General features: G+C 31.9%; 4 protein-coding genes across 11 annotated transcripts; 2 read left to right on the top strand and 2 right to left on the bottom strand.

Moving 5' to 3' along the window:
* Positions 1-20: 20 nt before the first annotated feature.
* LOC126676846 (protein ALTERED PHOSPHATE STARVATION RESPONSE 1) lies at positions 21-4732 on the top strand. Of its 2 annotated transcripts, none has more exons than XM_050371150.2 (4): positions 21-1287; positions 1374-1564; positions 2219-2442; positions 3656-4732. In XM_050371150.2, exons 1-4 carry the CDS (start codon positions 579-581, stop codon positions 4437-4439), a joined length of 1908 nt encoding a protein of 635 aa, XP_050227107.1. In that variant the 5' UTR covers positions 21-578; the 3' UTR covers positions 4440-4732. The 2 variants fall into 2 exon arrangements, with proteins under 2 accessions (XP_050227107.1, XP_050227108.1); XM_050371151.2 differs by having other exon boundaries at positions 23-1287; positions 1380-1564.
* On the bottom strand, positions 4701-7111 carry LOC126676851 (L10-interacting MYB domain-containing protein-like). 2 transcript variants are annotated; one of them, XM_050371162.2, is made up of 3 exons: positions 6685-7111; positions 6019-6399; positions 4701-5462 (listed from the first exon to the last, which is right to left on the bottom strand). In XM_050371162.2, exons 2-3 carry the CDS (start codon positions 6388-6390, stop codon positions 4821-4823), a joined length of 1014 nt encoding a protein of 337 aa, XP_050227119.1. In that variant the 5' UTR covers positions 6391-6399; positions 6685-7111; the 3' UTR covers positions 4701-4820. The 2 variants fall into 2 exon arrangements, with proteins under 2 accessions (XP_050227119.1, XP_050227118.1); XM_050371161.2 differs by having other exon boundaries at positions 6019-7111.
* Positions 7112-9222: 2111 nt separating this feature from the next.
* LOC126676847 (cell cycle checkpoint protein RAD17) lies at positions 9223-14647 on the bottom strand. Of its 5 annotated transcripts, none has more exons than XM_050371153.2 (12): positions 14203-14647; positions 14031-14091; positions 13670-13782; positions 13544-13591; positions 12983-13039; positions 12507-12609; positions 11806-12116; positions 11360-11717; positions 11044-11169; positions 10746-10944; positions 10605-10665; positions 9223-9868 (listed from the first exon to the last, which is right to left on the bottom strand). In XM_050371153.2, the coding sequence occupies exons 1-12, from the start codon at positions 14386-14388 to the stop codon at positions 9629-9631; spliced, it is 1863 nt and encodes a 620-aa protein (XP_050227110.1). In that variant the 5' UTR covers positions 14389-14647; the 3' UTR covers positions 9223-9628. The 5 variants fall into 5 exon arrangements, with proteins under 5 accessions (XP_050227110.1, XP_050227112.1, XP_050227109.1 ...); XM_050371155.2 differs by having other exon boundaries at positions 13670-13755; XM_050371152.2 differs by having other exon boundaries at positions 11806-12119; positions 14203-14646.
* Positions 14648-15956: 1309 nt separating this feature from the next.
* LOC126676849 (probable methyltransferase TCM_000168) lies at positions 15957-26002 on the top strand. Of its 2 annotated transcripts, none has more exons than XM_050371159.2 (4): positions 15957-16151; positions 16858-17262; positions 17333-17605; positions 25435-26002. In XM_050371159.2, exons 1-4 carry the CDS (start codon positions 16008-16010, stop codon positions 25780-25782), a joined length of 1170 nt encoding a protein of 389 aa, XP_050227116.1. In that variant the 5' UTR covers positions 15957-16007; the 3' UTR covers positions 25783-26002. The 2 variants fall into 2 exon arrangements, with proteins under 2 accessions (XP_050227116.1, XP_050227117.1); XM_050371160.2 differs by lacking the exons at positions 15957-16151; positions 16858-17262; positions 17333-17605 and adding exons at positions 22962-23246; positions 23735-24139; positions 24415-24687.
* Positions 26003-27753: the final 1751 nt, after the last annotated feature.

Below are 27753 nucleotides of genomic sequence, written 5' to 3'. Positions count from 1 at the left end.
TATTTAATCTCTCATTTAACTAACCATTTTTCAAATTTAATTTCTTTTAACTTGGCTCTCTGCCCAATGCACATTGTCTCTCTCTCTCTCTCTCTCTAACTCTTTCTCTCTCTAACACCAACACAACACATACTCTCTCTTTGGTACCTCTCAATCTACTGTGTTCCTCTGCTACTCCCACCACCTTCAAACATATCCTCATCTCTACAGACAAGAAGTCTGAAATACCCATAATTATTTTGTTTTTACAATCTTTTAATTGTAGTAAACTTAGCTTAATTAAGTTTTAGTATATTCTTTTTGGTTAAGACAAGTTGCATGTATAGAATTATAAAGAGTCCACATTGATAAATTTGAAGAAGCTAAAGCGACAGTTCTTTTTTCAAGATTATCAAATTTAAAGATCTCTAGCAGCTCTTGAAACTAGATTTTTTTCAAGAAACCAAAATCTGCAAAAAGAAAGATTATTTCTTCTTTCTTTTGCTTTCTCTAAAGCAATTTGGTTTCTTTTTGTGTTTTCTAATTCTCTTTTGGCTCTAAATCAAGAACAGAACAAAAAATCTTGATCTGTTATCAGAATGGGGTGCTGTTATTCAAGATTAGAGAGAGAAGAAATGGTTTCAAGATGCAAAGCAAGAAAAAGATATATGAAACAATTAGTTAAAGCCAGACAAGCCGTTTCTGCTTCTCATACAATGTACCTTCGTTCTTTACGCTCAACTGGATCAGCCCTTTTCCAGTTCTCCAACACTGAAGCTAATCTCCACCTCCACCACCACCGCCACCATCTCCCACCTGTTCTTCCCTCTCCGCCACCTTTACCTCCCACACCCCCACCTCCTCCTCCGCCAATGAGCCCCAGCTCAGACACGTGGACATCCATAACAGCCTCTCCTCTACCACCTCCCCCGCCACCTCCTCCGCCTCCGCCACCTCAGTCTTCGAGTTGGGACTTCTGGGATCCTTTTGTTCCGGCGCCTCCTTCAGCTTCAAGGTCTGAGGAAGAGTGGGAAGAAGCAACCACCATGACAGCTTCTGAAATGGCTGTGACAGCTACGGGAACGGCGGCTAGCCTCACTGCTCCGCCGAGTATGGTGAGTGGATTCTCGAAGGAGACGTGCAGTGGGAGTGGAAGTGAGCTTGCTATGGTAGTTTCAAGAAATAGTAAGGATCTAGTGGAGATTGTTAAAGAAGTTGATGAGTATTTTCTTAAAGCTGCTGAGGCTGGCGCTCACCTTTCTTTGCTTTTACAAGTTCCAAACCCTAATTTCTCCACTCAAAACAAAGGTGGTGGATTCTTTTCTTGAATTTTATTCAATTTTTATGAAGCTTACTTTAAATTTTATTTAATTTCTAATGTTGTGATTGTTAAGTTGTAGGTAAAGTGTATGACCATGGATGCAATTTAACAAATCCATCACTATGGGCATGGAGTTCAAGTCCAAAAATGAATGGATTTGGAAAAATGAGTGATGAAATTATGGGAAATAATGTAGGAGTTGGCCATTGCTCCACTGTGGAGAGATTGTATGCATGGGAGAAGAAACTATTTCAGGAAGTCAAGGTATAAAGATTTGAATTCTGTTTTTTTTTACTCTTGTGTATAATGTCAAATTGTTTCACATTATTTCAAGATTAGCGTTTTCTGATTCTTACTAGTCAAAGAAGAGTCAATAATCGGAAAAATTATTTGGTGAAAGTGCTTTTATTGATGGGTGATTTTCACCAATTTTACCACATTGTATCCTACTATTAATGGAAGTTCATAATTAATCTTGAAAATGATGATGATGATAGGTATGTTTATTAATTTATTTATTGGCTCATCCAAAAATACTCTTAACTTTTCAGCTTTTTTCATTTATGGCCCAAACTTTCAAAATTGTCAATTTTAGCGTATTTTTCAATTTTCAGTTTCAGTTGTTGCTATTTGATCAAATAAGAGTGGATAAAAGTTCAAATATGCCCTTGATATTGCTTCGTATTGTTCAAATTTATCTTTTTACATCAAGAATTACAAACATGAAGTAATATAAAAGGTAGTATATTGGATCCTTTTCCCCTCTAATTTAAACAAATAGCTACAATTGAAACTGAAATTCTAAAATTGAAGATTTTGAAATTTTGGACCATAAACAAAAAAAGTCGAAAGGTGCGGTATTTATTAATAATGAAGCGCAATATTTGGTTTTAATTAATGAATTTTGGTGGGTGATAGAATGCTGAGAGTATAAAGATTGAACATGAAAAGAAGGTGGCATTGGTAAGGAAATTAGAAGTAAAGAGGGCTGACTATATAAAGACTGAAAAGACGAAGAAAGAAGTAGAGAAATTAGAGTCACAAATGATGGTTGCTACTCAAGCTATTGAGACTACTTCTGCTGAAATCATCAAATTAAGAGAGACTGAGCTCTACCCTCAACTTCTTCAACTTGTTAAAGGGTAATTATCCATTATTAATTTTTACTTAAATCTCAATTTGCATGCTTTGCTAAATTACTTTGAAAATTAATTTCATTATCAAATTGCTCTAAAAACTTGTCTATTTTTATCAATTTGGACCGGAGATATACGTTCATGGGTTAGGGGTGTAAATTGGTCATAATTGATAAGTTTCTAGCTAATTTGATCAACATGTGCAATTTCAGGGGGCAAATTGATATTTGAATTATTGTATCTTGTGCTAGTTTCTATAAAATCTTGTGCATTTAATAGCTTCATAAGACAGAGCCAACAACTTTTCAAATTTTCACGTGAACTTTGTTAAATCATCTTCCAAACCTAGGCTAAGAGTACAAAAATGGGTACTTCTTTTTTGCATTTTTATCCTTTTATTTTTACCATTTACTGTGATATGGCCCACTAATTGCCTTTCTTGAATTTCAAACTAGTATTATTGCTCAAGTGCAAGCTTGCATTGATATCATTTTTTCTTCTTTTGGTTAGTGTTTATTTATGGTCAGAGAGGTCATCAAAAACATCGTTAGCCGTTGTAAATTTAAAGGGAATGGGTATTCGGTTAGTCCGACCAGCCCGAGGCAACCCGAACCAAGAAAAGAATACTTACTTGGATTAAAAAAAAAAAAAGAATTGGGAAAAATAGAAAAGTCAACTTTGGATTTTGTTTTAAACCTCAAGATTACTTTTGACTGCTTTTTAATTGGCCTGTGTTTAAATCTGTCGTTTGCTTTTGTGCTGCTATACTGAATCAATTATGTGATGTACTATAAGTATAATCTGGAGGCTGCGACTGACTTAAGCATATAGTCCAATGAATCTTTCTATATGCTCATGCTTATACTTTGGTTGACCAATATGTTCTCTTCAAGGAGACAATCTTTTGGCTTAACTGTACTATAAAATTCGTACAATGCAGATTCCTTTTCCATTTCATAGCCTGTGTCTGAATTTTTTTTGTGTTCTCATGGTGATAACTTAAGGATATGTAAGAACCTCTACAATTGAAAGGTTTCTTGACAATTTCTATTTAATTAAATATTTGAGGACAAGGTAAAAGGATCTATTTAGTTACGTTTTCAAGTCCAATGACTATTTGCCTATAATAAATATTATTGTTGGAGTCTCATTGAAAGAAAAAGACTATTAAATTTTTTCCAATTGTTTTCTTATGCATTATGTTTTGCTTTTATTTCAGATTGATGTGCATGTGGAGAAGCATGTATGAGGCACACCAGGTCCAAACTCACATAGTTCAGCAGCTGAAGTATCTAAACACAGTTCCATCGACTGGACCTACTTCTGAGATTCACAGACAATCTACACTCCAGCTTGAACTTGAAGTTCAGCAATGGCACCAGTCCTTCTGTAACCTAGTGAAGGCTCAGCGGGATTACATTCAGTCCCTCACGGGATGGCTCCGGCTTAGTCTTTTCCAGTTCAGCAAACATCCATTTTCAAGACCGAGCCAGGAATCTCAAATTTACTCTCTATGTGAAGAATGGCACCATGCAATTGATCGGATTCCGGATAAAGTAGCATCGGAAGGAATCAAGAGTTTCCTGACAGTTATCCACGCAATAGTAGTTCAACAAGCAGAAGAGCATAAGCAAAAGAAGAAGTCAGAATCGGCTTTTAAGGAGTTCGAGAAGAAGGTATCTGAGCTTAGAGCATTGGAGACCAAGTATGGACCTTACTCACTGCCTAATACTGCTGGAAACTTGAGAAGCAAGGATCCAGTGACAGAGAAGCGAGCAAAAGTTGAGATCTTGAGAGGCAAGGCAGAAGAGGAGAAATCGAAGCATGAAAAATCAGTGAGCATCACGAGAGCAATGACAATAAATAATCTGCAGATGGGATTTCCACATGTGTTTCAGGCTATAGTGGGATTTTCAAGTGTATGTATGCAAGCATTCGAGTCAGTATACAACCAAGCGAAAAGTAACGACCCGGAAAATGATATGAAGAGGATCTTACCCTAGGAAGAATTCTAAATTTAGGATTATAACAGAGGTTTGGTTTTTCTGTATATAGATAGACATGGAAAACTACTTCAGGATTAACCATGAATCTGGAAGTTTTGAATTAGGGTTTTGAATCTTCTGTTTTGTTTCTAGAGGAGTAAAATTCAGTGATTACTGGTGTGTAGGAGTCTATAAAGTATAAAGTATGAGTTTCTGATGAATGTTGATGGTTTTTGATTTATGGTCATGTAGAGGAAAATGCCTCCATTGCTATTTAAATTTAAGAAACAATCATCTACTCTTACTATTTAGATTTCACTCTTCTAATCATGTTTCACAGATCTGGATCACTGTAAATCATATGCCTGCAAAAATAAAAGGATAGTTCCTCTTTCAGTCCTATGATGTTGGCTTAGCAGTACATTTGGTTCGTAACCAAATCCTGCGCTTGTCGCATTTAAGCGACAGAAAGATCTCTCTTGCATTACGGTTGTTGAACAAATCCAAAGCAGCAAAATAGATCCCTTCTTCGACACCTTGCATCGCATCCAATTCCTTAATGCAATCAGCTACACTGTATTTCCCAATAATTCTCTGTATGGCAGCTGTCCTGAGCCTTGACACAGCAGCCATGTGTGAAATAGCTGCACCAATAGCATCATCAACCCCCCTGCGACCTCTTTTACGATTAGCAGCAGTAGTACTGTCCATAGCAGCAGTTGTAGTTTGCATAACAGTGGCAGTGATATGTGCTGCACTAAACGTCTCTTGCTCGTCTACAACATCATCCCCGCCCTCAAAATCAGAAGAGGACTCTTCCTCTTGGATAGTACCGAGATGCTCCCTGAACAGAATTGATGATGGTATTTCTTCCTCTGAGTAATACATTGGATCCTTAAAAGAAACTGATGGAGGAAGCTCTTCGTCTTGCTCAAATGACTGGACATGATGGCCATTAGTTAATGGCTCTGAGAATATCAAGCCAAGCTGTTTGTAGATTGGGCAGCCACCGCCTCTTATAGGCTCAGCATCTGGATGTTCCTATACATGGATGTTTCACAAAACGTTGGAGACGAACAGTTAAAGAAACAGAAATCAGCCTCCTGCCACCCATTCGGAAGAACTCCAACCCTATAGTGTGGATAAACATTATTGGCTAATGGAGCTGAAAATTTTGCTTTACTAAGCATTTCATGGCATTTTCAAGGATATAGTTAGTTACTACAATTCCTAGCAAACATATCTTTTCAATCAAATCTCCATTCAATTATAATCAGTAAATCATTACTGATGACCTAGGCAAAACAATGCAAACATTGAACGGACGAATAAACATTAGAAGTCCACTACAGCCAACAAGTCCACCACTAAGCCAAGTTGTACGGAAACGGAAATATTGAAACAAGAAATGCTTAAATGGAAAATGGCGAAATGCCATTTCTACGAGAATAATCTATAGATTCATGTTTTGGAGTTTCAGAAGCGCTACATTTCATTAGTATTGAAACGTAGGGCTAGACATGTTTCCGTACAACATAGCCGCTAAGTATTGGGTTTACGAATGTTCCTCTAAAAAGTGACAGAAGAAGCATCATACCTGAATGTAATGACTCCATGCTGCGTTGGTGGCTAGAATGTTCCCTGTAGGTTCATCCAAATGGAAATCAGTCCGACTGAGAAGTGACTTCACAACAGCATGCTGCTTCCTCATGAGTGAATACCTACTCTTGAGCTGCTCCTTATCCCATTTAAGTCCCGTCTTCTGATAAAATTCATCGCAAATAATCTTCCAAGCTTTCTTGCTAAATGTAATATTGTTTTGTCTATTCCCTTTACGAACCTGATCAACCATCAAGTCTGCAAATATCTCGATAAGCCCAGTTGTCCATCTTGCCCGTGTTTGTAATTCTGGCTGCTGAGTTGAGTCTACGTCTATATGTTGACTCGACCGAGTAACTCGGCTCGCCATGTATATGTTCTGCGTAAGAAATTGCAAGAATGTCAGTTGAATTAAATTATGTTTACCCAATTTCTTGTGTTCTGGAAATGACATGATTTTGCAGGAATTTCTTTGGATTGGAAATTAAAAGCTGGCACGAAGTTAGGAAAAATGTGAAATGATTTTGCAAGAAGTTGTTAAATTAAGAAATGAAGTGTTGAGCAAATGTAATTTAGTTTACCCTTGAGAAGAGAATTGAAGAATAAAAGGATTGAAGAGAATCAAAACCCTAGAGAATGTAGAAGGAAGAAGAAGCGTGATTACCTGATGTCTCTGCAAAATCAAAAACTACGTCTCAGTGGTAATGGAGAAAGACAATTTATATTTCCTTAAACAAAGGATCAATTTCACCCCTCAACTTGGCATAAAAGATTAAAAACATCATTTTAGCTTCAACGAACACAACAACCGACAAATAGATTCAACAGTGGGCTTTGACGAGCAGAAGAAACGAACGACAACAATGTCGAATCGTTGCTGTCGTTCGTGGAACGAAGGTAAAACGAAGAAGAAACAACACCGTGGTTGGAATTACAGGCAGTGGTAGTGAAATCAATAAACGAATTACAGGTGTAAGAAAGAAAGAAAAAGATAAAAATAATGTAAAAATAAAAAGATCACTTAAATTTTATTTAAAAGTTTATATGATATATGAACTTTTTAAATTATAAATAAGAATTAATTATTTGATTTAAAATTATTAAAAATGGAGTGGGTGTTGATCTGGTTCAGGATAGTTATGAAATAGTTATGAGCTAACAAGCACGGAAACTTCGACAAAGTTGTGTTTCCCGTTTCGAAAACGTTTTGGAAACCGGAAACTCTTGTACACCCGTACGAAACGTTTCGGGCCGTTTCCGTAAATAATAAAAATTAAAAATTTATAAAAAAATTAAAATTATTATCCACAAATAAAAAAATCTAATGAGTTTCCATAACTTTTACATTCGCATTGCCCACAATACATCAAATATATTTATTTGTGTTGAATATATTATATTTTTTTATATATTTATAAAATTTTAAATATTTAGTATATTAAAATGAATTATTTTGTTAATTACTACCTCCGTTCTTTTTTAGTTGTCCATTTAGCCAATATTGCACATACCAAGATAGTGCTTCTTTTGTCTTAATATATAAAGAAAAATACTACTATAGCCCCTATTAGTTAATAAATGCCTTTTAAATTAAAACATAGAGTCATTTATTAGGAATGGGTAAACTTGGAAGATAAGTAGCTAATATCACATGAGATTTCTAAATAGACAACTATTTGTATACAAATAAAATTTACTAAATGGACAACTAAAAAAAAACGGAGGGAGTATCATAAATATTTAGATAATATTTTTATAAATATATCTCTATATTTTTGTTATTTGCACGTTTCCCCCACGTTTCGTGTCCTTCATTTTGAAAAACTTTCGTTTCTCCGTGTCCGTTTCGTATCGTTTCCGTTTCCCGTTTCCGTGCTACCTAGGTTATGAGTTTGTTTGATCCAGTTGTTGCCAAATTAAAAGGGTGAACTGATCCTCTTTTTCATATTTTCTTTGTTAAAAAGAAATAAAAAGGAGACAATTGACAAGGCAATGGGTTTTGCTATTCGCCGCCCCCTTTTACTTAGCACCGCACAGGCGAAAGACATTTTTACCCCTTTAGCAAAATTTCAAAAAAAAAAAGTTCTCTCAACTCATTCGAACACACTCGAACAACTACGTAAAAAGTCGAGTAAAATGACGGATAACGAGTATAATTCGTCGGGAAACGAGTACCGACAGTCGGAAACAATATGTTCCGGCTTTTTCGAGATAAAAAATAATTTTTAATTTTTTTTTCTGTTTTTCCGGCGTACCCTCCGCCTGAAAAGGGGACGTCCGACGTCCCCTCCAGAGGAGAGGACGCCGGAAAGCGGCGTCCCCTCCTCTGGAGAGGACGTGGATTTCCCACGTCGTCTCCTGAAGAGGGGACGAACGACGTCTTCTCTTCAGGAGAGGACGTGGAAAATCCACGTCCTCTCCAGAGGAGGGGACGTGGATTTCCCACGTCCTCTCCTGAGGAGGGGACGCCGCTTTCCGGCGTCCACTCCTCTGGAGGGGACGTGAAATGTAAACGTCCCTCCTTAAAAAAATTTAAAAAAATTATTTATTTCGAGTTTTTTTAAAAAAAAATATTTATCGGGGGTTGTTTCCGAACGTCGATACTCGTTATCCGATGAATTGTACTCGTTGTTCGTCATTTTAATCGATTTTTTACGTATTTGTTCGAATGTATTCGAATGAGTTGAGAGAACTTTTTTTTCAAAATTTTGCTAAAAGGGCAGAAATGTCTTTTGCCTGTGCGGTGGTAAGTAAAACCGGGCGGTGTTTAGCAATCCAGCAAGGCAAACGGTGTCGTTTGGATCGGAAGTTTGGACAAGCAGGTCAGCTCGCCATGACCTGCTCTCAATTACATAAACTAACTTTAAATACATTATTTAAAATATATTTATTACAACACCACACAAGTTACAATTTTCTACACTCTCCAGTTATGTCCAACACTGCTACCTTCTTCACATGGCACTATATTTTTCCTTGAATGCAACTAAATTAGCACAGCACGAGGGTTTAGTCCAGTGGGTACACCTCTCGCCGTGTTCCCTAGGCTCTCCGGCGACAAAAGAAACTAAATTAGCAACAAACCAAGATTTTGAAACATAGTCCAACATGGGCTGCAGGATCACAAATCTAAACTCGATATGTGCAAAATTTTCATGTTCAACCCTTCTCTTGAACACTGTCCGACCGACTTAAGTTCATGTTAAAAATCTTCAAGTCACTTGGAATATTAAACACATCATCTCTCAATAAACCACATCTTATAGATGTCTAACTTCTATAGATGCAACATCGAACATTTAACGTTAGTACGACAATACAGAGAAGAGCGATGCACAAGAAATCTGAATACAAAGGGCACACCATGACTATATATACATTCTGTTCACCAGGATCTATGGATTCTACTTTCATATTTACCTTCAAGGATTCTACTAGAAACTGAAAAAATTGATAACTAAATAATATAGCAACCAAAAATATTCTCTGCATATTTAATTCACCTCTTTGGAAGCTCAAGTAAAAGACAGCAGCAGCCGGATAACACAAAATTTACGAAGCTGAATGGCCATTTATATTGAACTTGCTTCTGATGCACTTACTATTTTTTACCATTCCTCTATTTCATCGTCAGAAATTTGGCTTTCTTCGCGATCTAAGCTGGTCTGCTCTGAACTGTCATCATATGCCTCATTATGTCTCTCAAGTACCTGATGTACTTCAACACCTGAAGCTCTATGTCCCAGCCATTTTAACACAGGCATGTACTCGGTAGCTATATCTGATAGTGGCAATTGAGAAAAGCTGGATCCACCATCAGCTATAAATTTTCGACTTATTGTCTCTTTCTGCATTTACACATAGAAGCCAGCTTATGAAAGATCAAAGGATCATAAGCCACATGCAAAGACCAACATCTATGAATAATGTACCTCACAAGGTAATCACAGAATGAATAAACAACATGGTTAAGCTTAAACGCCAAAATGATTTAGAGGGTACAGCTCCAAGTGCTTACAAACTCTTTCAACGGTAATAATTTTCAATTCACGCTGCATGATACTGCAACTATTTTAAGTAATCTTCTATTCACTTTACAACCAGGTTTTAGACAAAAGAAACTTCGCAATTTACAGTGAAGTACACTAGAGTTGGGATTGAAATGCAACGTCCAAGATGCTAATGTGAAAATGTGATAACCAGTAAATATAAAACAAACTTATTGAAGAGAACTTGTATGAGCTTATACTAAAAAATAAGGAATAATTACTATCACCTCTGAGAGCTAAAACAATTGTTTCCGCCTATAATTTAAAAAACCATTATTCCTGCTGACATGTTCATGTCATGTAACTGAGAATAGTTTAGTTTTCTAATATCTAAATATAAGAAAAAACAGTAATTTTGGAATAACCTCACGAGTTGATAGTAATATCACTAAAAATAATCCCTGTAAATGCATATGCTGCAATGAAGGCCCAGTAGGAGCTACTCGTGTTGGTCTTGTCCACTTACATAAATTAATTAAGAGCTTCAGAACAAAAAGCATGAATTACCGAACAAAAACAGCATGGAAAAGAGTACCTGATTCCGGAACATAGATTGGTCAACCTGCCATAGCTTTGGTTTGCGAATAGCATGCCACCTGCATATACCAAACTGTTTATTGCACAGCTCAGGCTCATTGTTCATACAATCAAACTAATTAGAGCATTTAACAAAAACCTGGAAGATGAAGAACAAGAATTTCCAAATAATACTCCACGAACAGCAACAGATGCAGCTGCTGATTGAAGAACATTATTTGCCTCATTAGACCTAGACGACATTCCTCGAAAAGAATAAAGAAGCAAGTCCACATCACTTAAATATGAAGCCACATCCCTGGCAGCATCCATTCCTTCATCACTTATAAAATCTAAAACTGCATAAATATAAAATATTGGGCCATTCTTGTGAGATACTGGCAGAGTAAAAAGAATAAACATATGCAACAGCATATATTTTCCTTAAGGCAGGTTACCATTTTCATGTAGAAAATCAGTGATTGGCCTCGCTTGCCCATGTGCTTGGCAAAGAACTTTTTCTGGAGCATCCATTTTCATAGGCAACCTAGAGAATTTATCGCTCACAAGAAAGGCATCGTGATCTACAACCAATAAGAAATGAGATCAGAAGAAATCAATTTCACAATTGCAGATAAAACACATAAAACAAAATAGGCTGCAAGGGAGAATAGTACATGCACGGATGCACCCATCTTATACGACTCGTTGTACACATGCTCAAGCACATACTACTACAAATTAACAAAATATGTAACTGTTAGAAAAGCATACCCAATACAATAGGAACTTCAGCGTCCCTTTTATTGTGCAGAAACTTGCCAAGGGCGTGAAAAAGGGAAAGAGTCTCATCTCTGCCAAATAGAGATGAAAAACCGCTGATCAAAGCATTAATCTCATCTGCACTTCCATCTGAGTAACTTGGACTAGAGTTGGACAATGCTGACAAATTAGGCATAATATTTGGTTGCACACAGAAAAGCTGTAAAGATGTAATTGCATGTCTAATATCACCCCCGCTTGCTTTTGCTATCAGATCAATCTGTTCAGTGGTTAGATTATGATGTTCCTGTTTGCATATTCTGGTAATAACCTTCTTAATAGAGTTATTTGTAATAGGATTAAAAGAAACCTGAAAATTTCCAATCAAAGTTTGGAATGAGCATATCGGAATAACATACAATTTAGTTTTCACCATGAAATCTGTCAAAGAAAGTAACCTTACAAGCTCCAGCACTCTCTAGAGACAACTGAAGTTCTTCCAAGAAACGGGCAGAGTGGTCTGCTGGATCTTCTTTACCATAGTCAGTTAACAGTATAGCTGTTGGTACTTGAGTTGATCTCGCAAGAAGGAGCAAACAGCTTTGAAGTTTTTCAAAAGCAACTCTTCCATTTGCAACAGGAAGATCATCGATCAGGAGTATAATTGGAGGTTTTGATTCAGCAGAAAATGATGAAGGAAATAATCCATACTTCCTTATCTTTTCGCTGAAGTTCACAAAATCATCCAACTTAGATGTGTAGCTTATCCCTACTATGGAACAAAAACAGGGAGTGACAACACGGATGCATACATCATAGTCTATTGAAAATAATATTACAAAGCATAGTTATAAGTTCTATCTCATAGTAGAATTTTAACAAGGAACCATTTTGAAATAGAATACAGAAAACTGCCAACTATAACTTTAAATGGTTCAAATAGAATACAGAAAACTGCCAACTTTAACTTCAAATGGTCAATTATGTGGCTCTAAACCTTCCTGAGGAGAAGATTTAGCACACACAAATTTGAGGCATAAATTCCTTTAGAAAAGCTTAACATGGTAATTGAACTTCAAATTGAATTCAGCATCAGCAGAGGTAATAAACAACCAGAGTACACCTATAATCAGGCTTATTTTTCCCAGAAAATACTAACCTCGATTTGTATTATGCATGTGTTCTTGCCAAATTGTAGGAGTAGGTGTTTTCCATTCAAATAGTGTCGCTCCAAAATGAGATGCAATTGTGTTAATAGTTATCTATAGACAGGAAGATAGATTTTTGTTTATCAATAAGACAGTCGGTCAAAGGAATATTCTAATAGCAGTATCTCTAAAAATAACTGTTTTCTTATGGATAAAATTGAATTAGTAGAATCCATTTCAGAAGCCAATCCCAGTTCACATATAATTTAAAGCACAAACATGCATGAATCCATGTATCAATCATTTAGTATAGAAAAGGCCAGAGTCAAATTTAAGCAGTTGCATCTCACATGATACCAACTCATCTAAAAAGGCACAAGCAACAAGTGAATATCATTCAGTACTACAGAAGCAAAGATATAGTCTATATTACCAACATAAGCAGCTTAATAATTTTTCATGCTATAAATTACAAGCAAAAACTTACAGATTTTCCAGTACCAGCTTGTCCAGTGATGACAAGAACATAATTGCTAAGATTTTCCTGTGGAAAAGCATAATAAAAATATTAAATTATGAAATTAAAAAACCAAACAAGTCTTATAAGATAAAGAAATAGAAATAAATATCTTCTCAAGTTTCCTATAAACTTTTATGTAAGGCCAAAGAACTATTCAGATATTTCATTATTTGCTATATCCTTGTAAGAATACAGGAACAAAGAATCATCAGCAATCGATGTCAAATAACTTTGTAACCACATGCCAAGCATCTCTTATTTCACTTGGTAAGAATTGAGCGTAAGCATTAGAACCCTATCACCCATATATGATTAACAATTTTGTGATTCAGACATGGACAGTCTGAGCTGATTAGGAGAAAATACAGAGCTTTAAACAATCTTAAGGATGGAGCTCTTTAAATGTTCCTATCCCATTTTTAACTTATTGGCAAAGTTTACACAGTGGTTTTCTATTTCCCTTCTATTAATTGCAAACATTTGGGAATTTGATAATTATCAGACTAACTTCAATAACTTTGGGTTTACCTCTGAAGCTTTCAATCTTTTCTCAAACCACGCCTTAACTTCCTCAACCTGCAAAAAACCAGAAACTTATTGAACCTTGAAAACAATAAGCAAATATTTAACGTCAATCAACTGAAGGTAACTGACTTTCTTCTTATGAACAGCAAGTTCTTCCAAAGATTGAGGTTTGTATTTATCAACCCATAACTCCTTTACATTACTACTTTCATGACCTGATCCATGTGTCGCTTTCGAATTAGCTTGCAAGGCAACAAAAAACATTGCACAAGAATAAATCCTAAGATAAGCAGTATCCAAGTACAAAGGAGAACCAATTCCAAGTTTAGATCAAAAAAGTTGTATGTTCATGCATTTATTGAGTTCATAAAAAGAAAAACGCCCTCAATAATGATCACGCATTTTGGCATCAAAATTCATATATAAATGCAAAAATCTTGTCACAGCTAACAAGAAACTAAGTAAAAATTAATAGCCATGTTATGCATACCAGCAGATACCTTGGACCCATAAAAGAATTCATCAAAATCATCATAAATTGGGAATCTGATCTGCAATTAGGAGAAAACAATTAAAATAATCAGTAAAATTATTAACTAAGACTATCATTTTTCTTTTAAAAAAAAAAATCACAACACTAGTAGCCTATCTAAACAAATAACCTCATCTGAATATTTTCTTGATTCTCTGGATAAACGAGGTCTTTTGGATGGTTGTCTAGGATTTGTACGAGTAACAAAAGATTTTGATGATTGTTTAGAATAACTCCGATTCAAATTCAGTGACGTCGCATTATCCGCCTCCTCATCAGATGATGATAGAACCACTAGGCTACTTCTTTTCCCCATTATCAAAATCAAACCACCAAATGTTAGGGTTTTATACTCACAAACCTAGCTTCAATCAGAGAGTTAATGTCCATATAGACCTGGCTATGAAGCTAGAGAAGCTTTGAACGGTGAGTTTTTAGGCGACTGAGGTTGTTCTTGAGAGGAGAACTGTGAATCCTCGAAATGGAGGAGTTAAGCGGAGGTTTTACAGGTAGGAATAGACGGCTTCATTTGGCGGGGTTTTTGTGTGAGAGAGAATATATAATTGAGAACGAAAGATTGCAAGGGAAGCTAATGATTTGTAAAGGGGCTGGACTTTTTATTACCTATTGAGCCCAAGACTCCATTTCTGTCTTTTATAAGCCCTATGAAAACTTTAAATATTGCTTTGGTTAAAATTAATTTTTCTATCTATCTTTTGATTTTAATTTTTTATAGTTTTTTGAACATATAAATAGTATATTAATTACCGGTGAACTATAATCAAATGGTGGCTGCAAATTTTTAGATCATGGGTTCAAATATTCCTACAAACCATACCTCCCTACATATTTTTTTTGTCAACAGGATAATGTTATTTAAGTTAAATAAAAGATTACAACCTAACAACTAAAACAACTCTCTTATACCTATACCTCCCTAGTTATCAAAATGAAAATAGTATATTTGTGATTGGGTTATTTATTTTCGGAACTGTTAAGTCGTAGATTTAAATCCTTCCACAAACACTCTTCCTTTTTCAATTATAAAAAAATTTAGTATATTAATGATTGGTTTTATTATTAGTGCATGACTTATCAATTCGAAACTGAAGGAGTATTAATTTATTTTAAGTGTTATACATTTTATTAAAAGTTAAAGAACATAGCTGCACCTTTTATATCATAATTAAATATAATATTAAATATTACTTAATAAAAATATTAATTAATAGACATAAAATATGAATGTTACCATAATTAAAAATATAACTCAAACTTACCATAATTCATATTAATTTTAAATATTTATCAATAAAGTACCCATACATGTATTTCTATTAATTTTTTCAATAAAGTAATTATTTAATTGCTTTTCCAATTTTTAATTATTTTAATTTTAAAATTGTTCAAATTGAATTGTAAAACCAAAAATTTATAAATGTGCCAAAAAATACATTGTCGGTTCAAATTTATTAAGTTTTTCGGTCTGTTTTGGTTTCCACGCACCCCAACTAAATGTCTATTTCGATGATTGATGATATTCATAATTTGATTACGAGTTTTAACAGTATAAGTTTCGTTTTTACTCGTCGTGAGAATAATAAAACCGCTCATTCAATTGCTAAATGGACGTTTTGAGGATGTTTTAGTGATTATGAAGGATTTTTCAAATTATATTTTGGGTTTGTATTATTGAAAATATCGCTCCAGCTTTTGCTAATTAATACAATGCCATTTTGATGATAAAAAAAAAAATACTTCCATACCACGGGCTGCATGTGGTTGATTATTATATTGGCTAAATTATTAAAATGTTTCATAAAAAAATTAAAAGATGGTACTGTCCAAAAATAATGTCTGCATAAATTGCTTCCAGCTGTAGAATGTCTCAATTTTTAATTCAAAAATTGTTGTATAAAAGTAGTCAGTAGGTGAATGATGACTAAAAGTCTAACTAGGCAAGATCTGATCTTAGGGCAGCAAAAAAACATGGAGAATGATGACAAGAAAATGCATCAGCTCCTTCATATGAAAGCAGGTACTGGAGAGCAGAGCTATGCTAATAACTCAAAAGTGCAGGTCTGTTTCAACTTCATAAGTTCATATGTTCTAACTCTTGTAAAATCATTACAACATTTAAATAGTAGCGTAATATTGATTGTTAAGCTGAGTCGAGTTGAAATATTGTTAATCTTGGCTAAACTCTAATCAAATTTGAAGCTCAAAATTGAATAGGATGGAGTTTATTTTTAGTAGTTTAAATTCGATTACAGTAGGGTAATTAAAAATTGAACTGGACTAAGCTCGACTTGGTTATTTGTATTAAGAAAATTTAAATCTTAAATAATTGTATTAGAATTTTATTATAACAGTTTATTTGATTTGCATATTAAATCCCGATCTTTTCCATTTGCAGCGATTCAAACAGACAAAATGTTGCATCATACATCCTATCCTTTCAATTCTTGGCATTGTGTAGCGCATAGCTCTTTTCTTCGAAATATAAAGCTGTGAAATTTGTACTAAAACGTTGTCATTATGTATAAAACGACGCTGAAAAATAGAAATATGCTATAAAATCCCAAAAATTGGATGAGATGGGTGATGCAACATTTTAAACGATGTACTTAAATCTATAAATGTAAGAATTAAGGACTTAAATAACCCTGTTATAAATTTATGATTACAAAAAAGTTAAAAATTAAATATCAATTAGAGGGACTAAAGTGTGAATTATGTCAAATATGAGGGATGTCATAGTAATTTGCTCTTTGTTTATTTGCAGAAAGCAATACTATCCAAGGCATCACCTGTACTAGTTGAAGCACTGCAAGATTTATGTGACAAGAACATGCCTGAAGTAATGACTATGGCAGACCTTGGATGTTCTTCAGGTCCAAATTCTCTTTTCGCTGCAACTCACTTCACAAATATCATATGCAAGAGGTGTTCTCAGTCGGGTCGATCGCCACCGGAATTGTGTGTGTACATGAATGATCTGCCAGGCCATGATTTCAACACAACTTTTAAGTCATTGCCTGCTTTTCATGAGAAGATGAGAAGAGAGAATGGACAAGAATTTGGTGCATGTTATGTTTATGGTGTTGCTGGTTCTTTTCATCATAGGCTTTTCCCTTCCAACAGTTTGAATTTCGTGCACTCTAGTTCTGCTCTTCATTGGCTTTCACAGGTTTGGAGCTGGGTTGGATACAATATTGTATTAGTTACAATTATTCTGATATATGTTTTTTTCGCTGCAGGTACCGCCGGAGATGAGTGACGAATCTGATCCGCTAATAAATAAAGGAAAGATTTCAATCTCGGAGACAAGTCCAGCAGCGGTGATAAAAGCATACCAGAAACAATTTCAGAAAGATTTCTCTTCATTTCTGGAAGCACGTTCAAAGGAGGTAGTTCCAGGAGGACGAATGGTATTGTCATTTTTAGGAAGAAATGTCGCAAATCCAACAACAGAGTCAACCAGTTTGTTTTGGGATTATATTGGACATGCATTCCAAGCTCCAGTTCAACAGGTATATATTTTCTGTCAACTAAATCTTTGCTCCATTAATAAATATAAAAATCAGTATTAAGTTTTATACTATTTCAGAGTCTGTTTTTTGATTACAGGGTCAACCAGTCCAGGTCATTGAACTTGTTACTCGAAGTTACATAACTCACTCTTAGACATTTTGATAAATTAGATATAATACTCTCCATTTGTAGATAAATTAAGTACAATAAATTAAGTAATGTTTCCACTCTGCTTTTGGCTTTCACATCTTTGTTCGCGAAACTCGGAATTGTTTGGTTCCAAACTGATTTAAGTTTTCATTAGTTCCACTACCAATATGATCGATTATAAGACAAAAAGGAAGTGGTTTAGAAACTTATAGTAATCATCCAACATGGAATAATAATAAAAAGAGCATGAAAATTAAGAATCAATATTCAAACCCATATAAAATTAAATTGTAATTCAATCACACAATATAATCACACAATATAAAGATAAAACAATAGCGACAACCTGAAAAGTCACTAAATCCAGTAAAACGAACCAGACCCAAACGAAACCCAACTAAGAAAAGTTTTGATTAAATTATATTGGCATGAATTACTTGATTAAATTATGATGTTATATTAAGTTATATTTATTTTAATTTAGTGATATGGAAATCATATTTAAATTTTACAAGAAAAATCTTAATCCATATGAAGCTTCTCGTGATTTGATGACAGTTTTGCTTTAGAATACAACACTGATTTTACAAAATAAATATCTCTAATTTTTTAAAAAAAATTAATAAAAAATATAGATAAATATATGATTAACAATTTAATAAATAATAGTAACTATTTACGAAAGTTTATTTGAATTTTTATGATATTATAAAGAGAGAATTAGAGAAATACCTAAATAAGAAAAAAATTAGCAATTACCTACAACAATATTTGAACTTGATTTACCTACCTACACGTATCATCCAATTAGTTTTATACCCTGCTCTATTTGTTTTAATATCTAAAAATTACTCCACTTATTTACAGTGTCTTCTTCTTCTTCTTCTTCTTCTTCTTTTCTTCATCTTTTTTAGTATATTTTTTTTAAAAAAAATAACAAACCAACAAATTGAGTCTAATCTTCGGCTCATAACATTTTAGAAAATTAATTTATGTGATTTTATTCCTATTTGTTAAATTTTTATTGCTAGTTTCAAATCTAATCCGCTCGAATTTTTAATTCGTAATCAAATCGCTTCAAATTTCACTAGGAATTCAAATCCAACGATCATAAATTTCTCCAAAAATATAGAAAACTGATATTTTTTTATTTATTTATTCTATTAAAAACGGTTTCTAACTGTTTCAAATACAGTTTCAAATGCAGTTTCAAATGTTAACAGTTTCATGCAATTTTTAAAAGACATATTTATTATTATTTTAAAAATATTATACAATAGTTTCAAACAATTTACAAGCGTATCAAAACAGTTTTCAAATAAACAACTTCAAACAGTTTACAATGGTTTTAAACAGTTTATAAAGATTTCAAACAATTTCATAAAACACAATTTGCAACCTTTATCTAAAAACAGTTTCAAACAATTTAAAATTTTTTCAAACAGTTTATAAAGGTTTCAAACAGTTTAGAACGGTTTCTAAAAACACTTTCAAACAGTATCAAAAATAACAGTTTCAAACCGTTTACAAAGGTTTCAAACAGTCTAAAACAGTTTCTAAAAAACACTTTCAAACAGTCGAAAAATAACAGTTTCAACAAAACAGTTTCACACCGTTTACAAAGGTTTCAAACAGTATAAAACAGATTCGAAAAAACAGTTTTCAACAATTTCTAAAATTAATTTAAAAACGTTTGAAAACTATGTCAAAACATCATTAATGAAGAAAAAACGATTTTTTCAAAAACAAATTGAAAAATATACCAAAAAATGATACTACAATTAAAACAACATAGAAAGAAGAAGAAGAAGAAGAAGAAGAAGAAGAAGAAGATGATGAAAAAGATACTGAAAAAAAAATTAATGATGGCGATGGCGACGACGGAAAACTTCGTTATTTCTTGGGACGAATTAGGTCGAATTTTTCATAATGAATTTTTCATCTTGAATTTTTGGATAGAAATTGTTAAGAAATTTCATTAAAAAAAAAAAAAAAGTTGCAGAGAAAGGAAGAAGAAGAAAGAGGGAGAAGAGAAGAAAGAGAAAAAAAGAGAGAGAAAAGGAAAAAAGAGAAAAAAATAAAAAAAATAAAAGTGCACATGTGTCTTACATGAGTGGAGTAAAAATGCTAATAAGTTAAAATTTCTAATTGAGGTAGAGATATAAACATTACAAAAAGAGAGTAAAAATATAAATTTTCAAAATTGAGGTATTTAAAACAAATAAATCTAAAAACAGAGTGTTTTGTGCAAATTCCTCTATTATAAATTTTTGGGTATTGGTAAAACAAATCCCAACGTTTTATCTTTGTAGCGAGTTAATTTCAACGTTTAAAACGTTAATAAAACAAATCCCAACCTTTTTTTATTTTTGCAATTTGTAGCCCCAAACAGTTTTTCGGCAGTTCTATCTCTTTTTTTATGTTACAAAGTGCAAAAACACGAAAGGTTAGAATTTTATGTGAATTTTATTTTAAACGTTGGGATTTAATATGTCAATACATGTATTTAATATGGCTATCACGTATGTACAGGGGCGGATGTACATAGGAGAGGATGGGGTCCATGGACCCCACCTTTTTGAAATTAAATAAAATCTACTACTAATACCCATACTTCTAAACAAAATTTAAAAACAATTTACAGACTTTTTCATTGAATTCAATATAAACTAATAAAAGCTATTGTCCAGCTCATTTACCTACTCAACTACTATATTCTATATTAATTAAAACAAAAAATAAATTATTTAAAATTCAATTTTACCTTAAAAATATTATATGAAATTATTAAGTACAAATTAAAATTCTAACTAATTATACATAAACAAAACATTCTAATTATTTAGAATTTTAGATTGTACTTAATAATTCCATATGATATTTCTAAGGTAAATTTGAATTTTAAAACGATTCATGTTTTATTTTAATTAAGTTAAATATACTAGTTGAATAATTAAATAAAATTATTTATTAAAGTTATATATATATATATACTAGTTGAATAATATACTATTAATTTTTAAAGTATATATCTACTTATCTTTTAAATTAATAATAATCACGAAGTAAATTGAATGATACTATTTAATAACGTATATGTATATTTAACAACGAAACAATATTTAATATTTTAAAATTATACAAATTCATCAATAAAATTAAGAAAAAAAATGATTTTATTATTTAATATTAAATAATTTTTTAAAAAATATATTTGATTATTTAAATTTTTAATATATAAATGGACCCCACCATATAAATTTTCTAGATCCGCCACTGCGTATGTATAAAGTTTCCGGAAAACAGTCGGCGCTACAAATTGTAAAAATAAAAAATATTGGGACCTGTTTCGTGACGTTTTAAACGTTGAGATTAAATCCTATAAAAGTGAAACGTTTGAATTTGTTTTACAGATACTTCTAAGTTATTAATAAAGAAAACTAAATTTAATGATTAAAATCAAATTTTTTTATTAATTTAATCATTTGACTAATTCGACTAGCATAGTTAACTGAAAAGAAGATATCAGTGAATTTAGATGACAAAGATTTTCTATAAATAATTTCAAAAGCAAAAGAAGACTTTTTAATTTGACATGAATTTAGTGGATTTTAAGTAATTATTTCTTTATTGAATGAGTAATGATCATAATATGGCATGATTTCACTCGAGAATTTTTAGGCAAATTAAATTTATCATAGAAGATAAAATCATTTAATATTATGACATATAACGTGATTATTTATAATACTATTTAAAATAAAGCATACTAATCAACATTAATTAATATAATTTTAAATAATTAATCATTGTAAGTATTAACGTCATATATCACATTTTAAAATAATATATTTATAATTTTATCTATATCTATATCTATACTATATATAAAAGTACGGATGGAGGGGGGGGGGGACAGGCAAATTTTCTAAAACACCCTTTTAAATTTATTACTAATTGATGCTTAATTGAAGGTTTATAAGTCATTTACTATTTAATTATAAAATTATAATATTTATTTGATAATATAATTAGAAGTTTAATTAAAATAATCTACTACTCCTTAGATAAAGCAACTATTATTTAGGTATAATACAATTAGAAGTTTAATTAAAGTAAACTACTACTCCTTAGATAAAGCAACTATTATTTAGGTAATTACTAACTATGCCTGCTATTCGCCCACTATTTATGTAATAATACAGAACATATTTTTTTTTTGATAAGCAGTCATATTTAATATGTTCTACTATGGTCCTTCCTTTTTAAAGTAAAAAGTAAAAATGCGTCAATTTGAAATAATTTGGTAAATAAATATTTATTTCATCATTAAAATTAAAATATAGTTAGATTACCAAAATACATAAACCACTACTACTACTTACATAACAATTTATAATAAATATATTATTTTTTAATAATTGGTATATTAAGTTAAAGTCTTATGATAATTTACAAATTAACCATAAAATAAATTATTTATAAACTAAAAAATATATAATACTATTGAGATGAGAAAGTTGTGAATTTGATCTAAATATGTAATTCATAAATTTCAAATAATATAAATATTATAGTTATTTATAATAATACTATTGATATGAAAAAAATAGTGAATTTGATCTAAATTAATAGTAAATTAATTTTACTTGGAAAAAAAATGAACATTGATTTAAATAAGTTGGTGTTTTTTTTGACAGAATAAGTTTATGTTTATTAAATAATTATAAAATTAAATATTTATTATAACCACTTATAATAAAATAAAAAATTTAAAAGATAATTAAAAAATGGGACTAATACAATACGATGAAACAATAATTTCAAAATTTATATTGCTTTATAACAATATATAACATGTATATAAATATATGATTCATAAATCTACACGTAAATTTTCTAACATATAAATTAACGAGTTACATTATTAGCCACGTGCGTAGCACGTATTGCGAAACTAGTATGATAAAATGGATTGATCTGAAAATTCATAATTTCATTACTAATTCATAAAAGAGTACATAAGTACATAACTATTCAAATGTTAAAAAATTAATAATTTTTTTATTTTACTAACACTTGATTTATTGGATTGTGATTTTTTTACAAGACCGGAGATAAGAATCTCCCACTTTCTGTAAAGTAAAGATGATTGATTATTGTTTTGGCTAAATTTTGTTAAATGCATCAAGAAAATGAAAGATTCTATTCAAAGACAATATGATAGATTCCTGTACAAACCTATAGTAAAGGACAAAAAGTCTGTGTTAGTAAATGGCTTTAAAGCTACCGATCAAATTCAATTTTTAACTATAAAATGGATGTATAAAACTAGGTCATTGACTACGAATCTAACAAGCCAAGCTCTGTTCTTCGATCAGCAAAGACATGGCAATGGAAATGGAGAAAGAGAACAAGAAATTGGATCAAGTCCTTCATATGAATGGAGGAACTGGAGAGCAGAGCTATGCTAATAACTCTAAAACACAGGTTTGCATCATCTTCCTCAGTTTTCAGAATTATTTCCTCACTCGGCTGCTTCTTTAAATGCTACTTCTGTTAACGATGACCTAACCATTTTATTTGTTGATTGGTTCTAATCGGAATAAGAATTGATTGTTTTATATGTTGATTGGTTCATTGGGAAATCTAAATGGAAATTGAAGAAAATTGGGAAAGAAGTGATTTCCATGGAGAATCAGAATGGGCAATTATGTAATTTCTTCCACATAACATAAATAGTGAGAATTATTGTCCATCCCATTCAAATTTGCAATTGGAGCATAGTGCCTGCATTTAATCTAACTCCTGTAGGTAGTCATTCAAGCAACACGTCTCGTTTCAGTTTCGGACACAAAATTTATCTGTTTACATAGGAAACCTTAAATTAACATCGTTTCACCGTGTTTGTGTCCAAGTGTCCCGTATCCCCGGATCTGTATAAAGATGCAACATTTGTATTTCTTTGTTTCGAGCAGAGAGCACAACTATCCAAGGGATTACCTGTACTTGTTGAAGCAGTGGAAGCGTTATGTGACACGAACTTGCCTGAGGTGATTACAATGGCTGACCTTGGATGTTCTTCAGGTCCAAATTCTCTCTCTGCTGTTACTCACTTCATAAGTGTCATCACCAACAGATGCTCTCAATCGGGTCGATCACCACCAGAATTTTGTGTGTTCTTGAATGACCTTCCGGGAAATGATTTCAACACTATTTTTAAGTCTCTGCCTGCTTTTCATGAGAAGATGAGAAAAGAGAATGGCCAAGACTTTAATACATGTTCTGTTTCTGGTGTTCCTGGTTCTTTTTATGGCAGGCTTTTCCCTTCCAACACACTCAATTTTGTGCACTCTAATGCCAGTCTTCATTGGCTTTCACAGGTTCGCGTTTTCACCATATTAATTACTACTTTGACGTGACGCTCTTTACGGAGTAATATATTCTTAGAATATTGTTGTCACTGTTTCCACATCAATTTATTTTGATCTAAATGTTTAAAGTACATATGGATTGAAACTAAGATTAACATTTTGTTATCACTTTGATATACAGTTTTGGTACCAAATTAAATATAGGACAAGGTTTTGATTCTATTTAAGTTTTTAAGCGACACTATGTAGATTTGTTATTCTGATATAAGAAATTTATGGTGCAGGTGCCTTCTGAGCTGAAGGACGAATCGAATCCACTTAGAAATAAAGGAAAAATTTATATCTCTAAAACAAGTCCTCCAGCAGTAATAAAAGCTTATCAGAATCAATTTGAAATTGATTTCTCTTCATTTCTGCAAGCGCGTTCAAAGGAGATAGTTGCAGGAGGACGAATGGTATTGGCATTTGCAGGAAGAAATGTTGCAGACCCAACAACAGACTCAAGTTGTTTGCTTTGGGATTATATAGGACATGCATTCCAAGCTTTAGTTAAAGAGGTATCTATAAATATTCTGTCAACAACTTCTTTTCTCCATTATTGCTTGAGTCTAGTTGGCAGACGATTAAGTTCGAATTCGACTTGACTTAAAAATTTAAAACTCAAAAAGAACTCGATGAGTAAGGAACTAAATTCGGCTCGATTTGATTATCTTCAAAAATTAGATTTTGGTTTAAAAATAATGGTATAATTGTGAATATATGATGATAATAATATAAGGATAAAAAAGTAATTCAATCAAATATACTCCCTCCGTCCTAATAGAGTTGTCCACTTTGCCTTTATCACATAGTTTAAAAAAACAATTATTGTTTATGACTTTTATAAAAAATTTCTTACTTTTTTTGTCATACCCCTATTTAATATAGGGTTCACTTGCAATTTACTTTCAATTTACTTATTAGTGGATTTTAAATAAGGATAATAGAGAAGAATTGAGTGTAAAAGTTAATTACTCTTTAAAAGTGGACAAGAGTTTTGAGACAATTTTTTTTTTCAAAATGGACAACTCTATTTGGACGGAGGGAGTATTTGTTTGCGAGCTTGTCCAATCGAGTATCTTAATGCTCAAACTCGATTCGGCAGTTGACTTGAGTAGCTCCAATTCAACTTCGACTCGATTAACATGAACCGCTCTCGAAAATTTAGAGTCGATCCGATTAATGGAGAGCATTTTTGTTTGGGTGATTTTTTTCGTTGGGACCATATTTGGATGATTGATATGCAGTGATTTCATGAAATTTAGGGGGTGATTGAAGAAGAAAAGTTAGACACATACAATGCACCATACTATGAAGCATCCATAGAAGAGGTTGAGAGGGAGATAGTGAAGGAAGGATCATTTGCAATTGATAAACTTGGAAGTTTTATGATAACATGGGATGATATTAACGGAGGAATGAGGTGTGATAGGGCAACAACAGCCATGAATTTAGGTAAGGCCATACGAGCAGTCCATGAATCAATGTTTGGGAACCATTTTGGGGAAGGAATTATGGACCCTTTCATTCACAAGTTACGTGAAGTCGTGGTAGCTGATACACAAGAAATTGAGCATGTTAACGTTGTTATTTCTCTCATCAGAAAAGGTTAGCAGCATCATGGTCCGCCAACTCACTTCACAAAATAGACTATCTTTGCTTGTATATCATTTCATATTGATTATAGTGAGCTTTGGTTTGGTTGAGTGGTGTTGATATCAAGATAATACGAGCGATTACAATTTAAACTTTTAAATAAATTGATTAGTAAACGATCAGTCATTGTCTCGATTTATCAGGTTACAAGGTGAAATCTATGTGTTATTGTTTGAACTTGTGTTGTGACCTCATTGAAGTCGGGAAAAAGCCGATGTCTTAAAAGTAGACATAATTTCGTAATAAATTGACATTACGTCATTGTTTAAATGGATCTGTTCAACCAATTCTATTGAAAATTATAGAATACTCTCCTAAAAACTAGTAAAAAATATTGTTCCATATTTTTGAACCAAAAAAACTACTCCCTCAATAAATGATAATTTAAGCGTCTTAAATTATAGGCTTGTTTTTATTTTTAGAAAGGAAAAAGCTATCCGGATAGAATCTATCCGGATAGAAAGACCTATTTTAGTACTTTTTAAATATATATGGAGGATATTTAAATAATTTTATTTAAAAATAAAAATTAAAAGACAACTTTAACCTTCAGTAAAAAATAAATATTTTGAATTCAAATGAAACAAAATAAGATAAATATAACACTTTGGAATTAGTTAGTATTTTGAAAATCAAACACATAACAAACTCATACATAACAAACAATAAAATATTTACTAATTAATTTAATATTTATGAAAAAACTGTTAAGTTAATGTTCAGTGATGTTATTGGCAGTGAAATCATGATATGCCATGGCACGAATTGAGTACAGGTTTCTCTTCTGGTTTGATAGCCGGTTCATGTCCTTGAACCGGCTGTCAAACCATCTCCTAAATATAACAAATTATAAGAATGTACTTTTAATTTATTAAATGACATATATTTTTTTCATTAAAATGCTATAATTTTAGTAAAGTTTAATAATGAATATTAAAAAAAAAATACTACTACATTATGAATTACCTTTCAAAATATAATTAATATTAATTTATTTAATTTTATTTTAGAAAGCTTTACATGTTATAGTAAATTAAAATACACGAATGCAGCTTCAATGAGTTTAACCGGTCTAATCTAACCCGCCTAATCTGTAAAAAACATTATACTTAAATTTGTTTAATTAAATCTATTAATGGGTTAATCAGAATTTAATATTGATGTTTAATTAAGTTCACTTCAGTTAAGATTACTAGAAATTTAAAACAAAATTTAATTATAATATAATAGTTAAATTATTTATATATATATATATATAATCACACATACACACATAAATATTACTCTCTCCATTCCAAATCGGTAATTATTTGGACAAACATATAAATTAAACAAATTATAATTTAATTAGTAATCTAATTTTTTATCTATTTTTATTTTATTTTATTTTATAATTTTCTATATACATGAACAATGTGTTATGATTTTATTCCAAACAATAAATAAGATAACTATTTTTATTAAATAACTTGTCTAGTCCAAATTATTTTGTATTAACATCAAATAAAATTTAAATTTGAAATATGAAACGATTAATTTTTTGGGGATATGTATATATTTATTAGAGGTAAACAAATTTTTAATCTTTAAATTGTTTATCAAAACCAAAAGACGGTTTATAATTTGAAACGTAATTCGACACAGAGGAAGTATACGCTAATGAAAAATATTAGTTTAAAGCAGTATCTTGAAATCAAATATTGTATTGCCACTAACTCTCAGTTCAAGTGGTTTAACCGCATGTTGAATTGATTGAATAAATGTTTTTTAAAAAAATTAAAATTGAACTCGGTTCATGGCCCAATCACTGGTTGGATAGATTCAATAACTAGTTCTGCCCCTGGTCAATTCAAATTGTCCAATTCAATATGATCTAACTCGACACAATTCAATATGATCTAATTCAAATTGTCCAATTCAATATGATC

This window comes from Mercurialis annua, linkage group LG4 (assembly GCF_937616625.2).
Source record: "Mercurialis annua linkage group LG4, ddMerAnnu1.2, whole genome shotgun sequence".
NCBI lineage: Eukaryota > Viridiplantae > Streptophyta > Magnoliopsida > Malpighiales > Euphorbiaceae > Mercurialis > Mercurialis annua.
This window is presented reverse-complemented; position numbering and strand designations above follow the sequence as displayed.

Excerpts from the sequence above, each read along its gene's own strand:
- LOC126676846 (XM_050371150.2), top strand. The coding sequence starts at position 579 with ATGGGGTGCTGTTATTCAAGATTAGAGAGAGAAGAAATGGTTTCAAGA. Across the intron at positions 1,288-1,373 it reads TTTCTCCACTCAAAACAAAG|TTGTAGGTAAAGTGTATGAC; the intron begins GTGGTGGATTCT and ends GTGATTGTTAAG. Across the intron at positions 2,443-3,655 it reads CTTCTTCAACTTGTTAAAGG|ATTGATGTGCATGTGGAGAA; the intron begins GTAATTATCCAT and ends CTTTTATTTCAG.
- LOC126676851 (XM_050371161.2), bottom strand. The coding sequence starts at position 6,474 with ATGTCATTTCCAGAACACAAGAAATTGGGTAAACATAATTTAATTCAA. Across the intron at positions 5,463-6,018 it reads CATGGAGTCATTACATTCAG|GAACATCCAGATGCTGAGCC; the intron begins GTATGATGCTTC and ends ATCCATGTATAG.
- LOC126676847 (XM_050371152.2), bottom strand. The coding sequence starts at position 14,388 with ATGGGGAAAAGAAGTAGCCTAGTGGTTCTATCATCATCTGATGAGGAG. Across the intron at positions 13,592-13,669 it reads TTGCTGTTCATAAGAAGAAA|GTTGAGGAAGTTAAGGCGTG; the intron begins GTCAGTTACCTT and ends GGTTTTTTGCAG. Across the intron at positions 9,869-10,604 it reads AATCTATGTTCCGGAATCAG|AAAGAGACAATAAGTCGAAA; the intron begins GTACTCTTTTCC and ends GTGTAAATGCAG.
- LOC126676849 (XM_050371159.2), top strand. The coding sequence starts at position 16,008 with ATGATGACTAAAAGTCTAACTAGGCAAGATCTGATCTTAGGGCAGCAA. Across the intron at positions 16,152-16,857 it reads CTAATAACTCAAAAGTGCAG|AAAGCAATACTATCCAAGGC; the intron begins GTCTGTTTCAAC and ends GTTTATTTGCAG. Across the intron at positions 17,263-17,332 it reads CTCTTCATTGGCTTTCACAG|GTACCGCCGGAGATGAGTGA; the intron begins GTTTGGAGCTGG and ends TTTTCGCTGCAG.